Source organism: Nanorana parkeri, unplaced genomic scaffold (genome assembly GCF_000935625.1).
Source record: "Nanorana parkeri isolate BGI_ZX_2015 unplaced genomic scaffold, ASM93562v1 scaffold4, whole genome shotgun sequence".
Classification (NCBI taxonomy): Eukaryota; Metazoa; Chordata; class Amphibia; order Anura; family Dicroglossidae; genus Nanorana; species Nanorana parkeri.
Window position 1 is genome coordinate 3,932,258 of NW_017306272.1, and position 6,149 is coordinate 3,938,406.

At 42.5% G+C, this 6,149-nt stretch overlaps 1 protein-coding gene across 1 annotated transcript in view; it reads left to right on the forward strand.

Annotated features, from left to right (window-relative positions):
* JAZF1 (JAZF zinc finger 1) overlaps positions 1 to 5,930 on the forward strand; it is a 222,900-nt gene extending 216,970 nt beyond the window's left edge. Inside the window, exon 5 of the mRNA XM_018576086.1 lies at positions 5,754 to 5,930. Within this exon, the coding sequence (XP_018431588.1) occupies positions 5,754 to 5,930 (177 nt within the window). The remainder of the gene's footprint in view (positions 1 to 5,753) is intronic.
* Positions 5,931 to 6,149: the final 219 nt, after the last annotated feature.

Sequence of the window (6,149 nt, forward strand, 5' to 3'; positions counted from 1 at the left end):
ATTCTTATATATAATTATATATAATTCCTGATTAGAGGCAGCAGAACAATTTTGCAGATGTGACAGTTCCTAGGCATGCTCATTTCTTCCAGCTGAACAGGAACCTTAGGAGTTTTACATCATTGGGGGGTGTCCTGTCCACTCTTGCTTCTGATCCTGTGAAATTCATCTTTTGTTGAGAAAAAAACAGTCCCCACCAAATGTATTATATGTTGCAAAGATTTTTAGCAAACTGAATTGCAAATCCTTACCTGTCTCTGGTATGACAGAATTGATATGGAGCTTAGCATGCCCTTACTAAGCCAACTAAAGGTGGCTATACACTTTTGTCTTGCGATGGTTGTAAAGTAATTAAAAAAACGTACGATCTGCCCATCTTGGACAGGCAGATCGTACTTGCGACTATCGCAAGCCCACCCCGCTGAGACAGGCTTGCGCGGGATTTCCCGCGATTATCGTACGATAATCGTACAGTGTATGGGCACCTTAAGAAGGAGGGTCTGTCTTTATTATCACCACCTGATCAGTTTTTGGACAGTAGAGAATCACAGCAGCTGAAATGCAGAATTACTTTTAATAACATTTAGAAACAAAATGGTTTGTGAAGCAGTTACATAGGTTTCATTTTAAGTTTTTAGTTTTCATTTAAAGGGCATCGATCTAGAAAATGTTTCTGATGGAGGTCACCATTGTCTGACTCAGAAGCTGTATGCCAATTCCAGGTCAATAAAGTACCATTGTAAGTCAGGTGAAGAATTGGAGCTAGTATGCAGCTTGTAAGTTAAAGGTTAATTCCAACTTTGGAAAAAAAATCAATAAATGCACCCACATTTATTTTTTACATTGAAGCCTGCAGAGCACTGCAACTGCGGTCATTGGACAAGCTCCTGCCAACTACTCCCCCCGCTCCAGTTTGGTACAATGGTGCAGACTTTCACTTACGGGCTGGACGGAGTTATCAATGTAGTACGACAGTGGTGACTGAGATCTACGAGTCCCTCTGCTGCGGTAACAGTTGGGACATCTTTTCATTCACAGATCCTGCAAATTGATTTGTAAACCAATGATGTGGCTGTGTGGGCAGGGCTGTCCTCTGAATCCCCATGATTCAGTAAGGGCTGGCAGAATGGGAATGGGGGGCTGGGGGGCATGTTTTGCCAACTAGTATCATGTATAACATGGTCCAAAAGGTGGAATTAGCCTTTAAAGGGTAATTCCACTTTCACAGGTGAATTTGGGAAAATGGAATTACCCCTTCCAATCTGTCCCCCTCTCCCTTGACCTGACCGCGTTGACCAATGGGAAGCGCTTTTTAGCAAGGAGGGGGGAGAGGGGTCTAGATCGTAGGAGGTTATTCAATTTACCCAAATTCAGTCTGCTAATGTTTCCTCACTGTCCTATCACAGGCTGGGGGGTGGGAAGTTGACCTAGCCCTATTGCTTATGTGCAGTAAAGAAAAGTTAGGTCACTGCTGACCTGGCTGTGTTTTGTGGCAGGGCTGTGTAAATCTTAGGAATGTATGAACAGAAAGACTTTGGCAGGTGAAATAGTTTTCATGTATGTATTTCAGTTTTATATTTAGCTGTTTGTCTGGAGTTCAGCTTTAATACGAATGAAAGTGGAAACAAGACAACAACTACTAAATGTCATTTTCAGTGCATTACGTTCTGTGTTCTTAGGAAGGTAACAGCAGCTACATTAAGGTGCCCATACACTGTGCGATTATCGCTTGATAATCGCGGGAAATCCCACGATCGTACGATAATCGCAAAGTGTATGGAAGGCGTGCAACCGTTTTTACTGTACGGTCACACGTCTTTTGTCTAAGGAGCATGCTAGAAAACCAGCTGAAATCGTAAGATCAATGCCGCACGGGCCGGTGTGCACACGCACACACTGCCCGTTCAGCATTGCGGTCATCGGAAGCCCGCCCGCTTGCGATGATCGCAAGTACGATCTGCCTGTCCAAGATGGGCAGATTGTACGTTTTTTTAATTACTTTACAACCATCGCAAGACTAAGGTCTTGCGATGGTTGTAAAGTGTATGGCCACCTTTAGACTGGTTCTGTCTCACACGTCTCATATGATTTTTGAGTCAGGTGTGAGCTCTTTATGGTGTCAGGTATGTGGGCAGGAAGCCGCTTTTACAAACTCATTTATTTTTGCTGAATACCCGTCTTTGGTGCAGAAGCCGCAAGCGATAAGAACAGCAATATATTTGTCTTCAGTGATCAGTGCAGCTGCACGGACTTAACAAGCGGGTGGTATTTATGATCTGCAGAGTTTACTGCTCATCATGTCACATTAACAGAACATTCTGTTCTTTTTATATAAGTGGAAGATGATTTTTATTTGTTTGTTTCATGTTGTAAAAACTCTCTTGTCCACACATCTTATGCAGAGAATTCATACCAGCATTTCCTTAATACGCGGTCTAGAAGATTAGAGCCACGGGATGTGTCAGAGAGAAGCAAAAATGAATGTAGTGGGTGCAGTAAAAATAAACATCTGATTAATGTTGAGGGAAACATGTTAATGATTGCCAGTGTCTAATGTTTCAAAGGAGGGATTTTACAGTTTAAAGAATTGAGTTCTCGGTGCTTATTTGCTAAAAGATGCTTTGTGCAATTCTGCACTATAAGCATAGCCATATCTATCCAGTGCCACTTCCCTGGTGTAGCAGGGGTTTTACAAAATGTTAGAATATATGCAGTATATTGTGAAGACTGATTGCCCTGTCTGAGGAGTAGGGTAGTGGGGGCCGGTAGCACCATTGCTAGTAAAAATCAGCTTGTGCTCATGATGAGGATGGTGCTGCAGGTGGCCGAGCAGTTTAAAGCAGGCTCCAAGTAAAATTTTTAGTAACCCTTGCAGAGGGGCTACCCCCACACTGCAACGGTTAAGTGCCCGTGTAACAAATTTATACTCACCTGATCCTTGCTCTTAGAGGGGGGAGAGGGGGCCCGATTGGAGGACGTAATTCCATTTATACTCACCTGATCCTTGCTCTTAGACGTGTACCTGGTGCCTCTCTCTCCCTCCGCTGCAGCGGTCTAAGGTCGCATAACTCATCACCTTCTATACACTGTGCATAAGATGAGAGGACACCAAGAGAGATTCCATCACTGCAGCATAGGAGGGGACAGGTAGGAGGGAGCACTATCATAGCCAGCTGGCTCAGGGGATTGCAGTTATTTTCCTCCCTAGACCAAAATGAGCACTTATTCCCTGCTGGACGAGGGTTGCCCCACTGCAAGGGTTACCAAGTACACTCCTCCACTGAACAACATGATTATAGAGTTTTCACATGTCAGCATTTCTGAAGATACGTTTACCTGAAGGTTGGCTCTCTTTATAGCTCTTGAAGACAAACAGACCAGGTTCACCTTTACCTGGGTTCTAGGACGTGGGAGCCGTGTTTGTCAGCTCAGCAAACAAGCCAAGCAAAACTCTGATGTTTTTCTCAGCAAAGTCTTGAAAAAAACCTTGTTCAGTTATGTCTCTGATAACTTGAATGTGACTGCCTGCTGATTACTTATTACAGTAACCTCACATGCATTCATATGCATTGCACCACCTCACTCCCAACATCTTTGCCATTTTCTATACCCAATTAGATAAAGCTCCACCCACCCTCTACAGGAGAGAGAGGAAGCCTTCTCCGTATTCCGATTCCCTTTATCCACGGATAAATGAAATATAAAAGTTTTACTGGTCATCACTTTATTGCATAAGGTTCATCATCCTAATATTGTGATGTATTCCAGTCTAATGCCTTTAGTCAAATGTGTCACTGTTACCATGTGTGGTGTCTGTTTCCCCGATTCTTCAAATAAGGAATTACCGAATGAAACAAACCTCATATACATATGTTATAGGGCAGGATAAAGCACTGGTATAGTTAAAGTAGACCATGCGTAAGATAATGTAATAATATAAAACCAGCATCTCATTGGTTGTTGTGTGCATCTCCTCCTGTTTTCATTTCCTCCAGTTGGTAGTGAGACAAGGCCACTGGATCAAGTTAATGTTATTGGGTTCCTCATACTACATGGCTCACCTTGTCATTTGGTCACTATAGGCCTCTATACTCTTTACTTTAATTTCTGCATGTTTTTCAAGTCAAACTCCAGGAAAAAAATTATAATTTACACACAGCCCTGGGTGTTTAAATGATCACTAAAGTTGCAGGTTTTGTGTAGAGAGTTGCTGCAAAGTATAAAAAAAACTCAACTTGCAACATGTGTTCTCCTGCACATAATGCTGGGCTTCCGGGAGCATTGGGGGTGAGGGATGTGACTCGAGAAGTGCTCTGGTCACATCACCCACGCCTCCTCACTACTTACCCATTCACAACAAGCCTTGTATTTATTTTAAAGTATACAAGGTGTTCTGTGATTGGAGAGGAGGGGTGGGTATGTGACATTATCTCTTCTCTTTAAATCACAGAATGCCTTGTATTCTTTGAAACAAATACAAGGCACTGTATGAATGGGCAGATAATGAGGAGGAACAGATAATGTGACCGGAGCACTTCACTGCTCGAGTCGCATCTCTCACTCCCTGCAGTGCTTGGAAGCTCGGTGCTATGTGTAGAAGACATGCTGCATAGTAAGATTTTCATACTTTACAGCAGCCCTCCACACATGACATACAACTTTTAGTGATAATTTAAAATACCTAGTGTGGCGTGTAAATTATCATTCCTGGAGTTCGGCATTAAGATGTGTATATTTTTGTCCTTAGTTTGTCTTACCTAAAGCACAGTTGCACTTTGATTTTCCTCTGCTACAGTTAAAAGCATAGTTCACCTTTTGGAAAAATATAATAAATGCACCAACAATGATAAAACAAAATGTGCATTTATAAAATGTTTGCATTTAGGCTTGAAGAGCATGGCAGTCGCAATCAGTATGTCACATGTGCAATGCACAAGTTCTTGCATTGCTTACCCCCAGCCCCAGGTTTGTACAGAGGTACAGACCTTCTGTTATGGGGCTGGAGGAAGTTGTCAGTGGACTACAATTGTGGTGAAATCACCGTCCTGCTGGAAATGTGCCCTGCGGAGTCCCTCTGCCATGGTAGTATTTTCATTTATCGACCCTTGTAAATGGATGATGTCGCTGTATGGGAGGAGCCATGGACAGTTGCACTAAATTCAAATAACAACAGAATGCTGTTAGAAGATTTACCCCGCAATTTATTTTTTATTTTTGGGGGGGGCAGTTAGGGGGATGCTGTATGTGACCATGCAGGATACACCCCAAATATGTATATAACATGAAATATGGTCTAAAAGGTCAGGTCTCCTCCCCGTCCGCAGCCTGTGACTGGATAGTGAAAGGAGCTCATCTCTCTTTCACTTTGCTCTTTTCTATCAGCATGTCTCTTGTTAGTCCGTGAGGACTGAAGCACAACTGACCAACTCCTTCTCCTGCTACTCCCTTTCTCAGTCTGAGCTCTACAATACAGGGACTGCAAGAGGCTGATATCAAATCATATTTAGATACTTACACTACCTGCATTAAAATAACATCTATGACGTATTCATAATCACAGAGCATCATTCATGTATGTCTTTTATATCTGCCTAGAGTTCAGTATTGATGTTATACATGAGCGGTATGTAAAATTGAGGCAGATTCTTTGCTAGGCTGTGGTTAAGCAGTAATAAGATGTAGGTCAGATGGTCGGGTTAGGATGATTTAGCCTCTGCAGTCATGTTCTAACTAACACTTCTTTTCTCACACAGAATGTAAATGGTATTAAGTACCACGCCAAGAATGGCCACCGAACACAAATACGAGTTCGTAAACCCTTCAAATGCCGCTGCGGGAAGAGTTACAAGACAGCTCAGGGTCTCCGTCACCACACAATCAATTTTCATCCTCCCGTCTCTGCAGAGATTATCAGGAAAATGCAGCAATAAAAGCTGAAGACATCTGTGCCAAGAAACCCTCACCAGCAGATGAGAATTTCACAATAGCCACCTTTTCATTTTTTCTGGGTTTTTTTGTTTTGTTTTTTTCCTTTCCAATGTATTTCAGGGGAAGAGCTCAAAAATCCCATGAAACCTAAGTTTCTGCGCATGCTTTAATCAAAGAATTCCATTTGTTTGGAGTTGTCTGTCTTGCAAAGTGTACCTGTC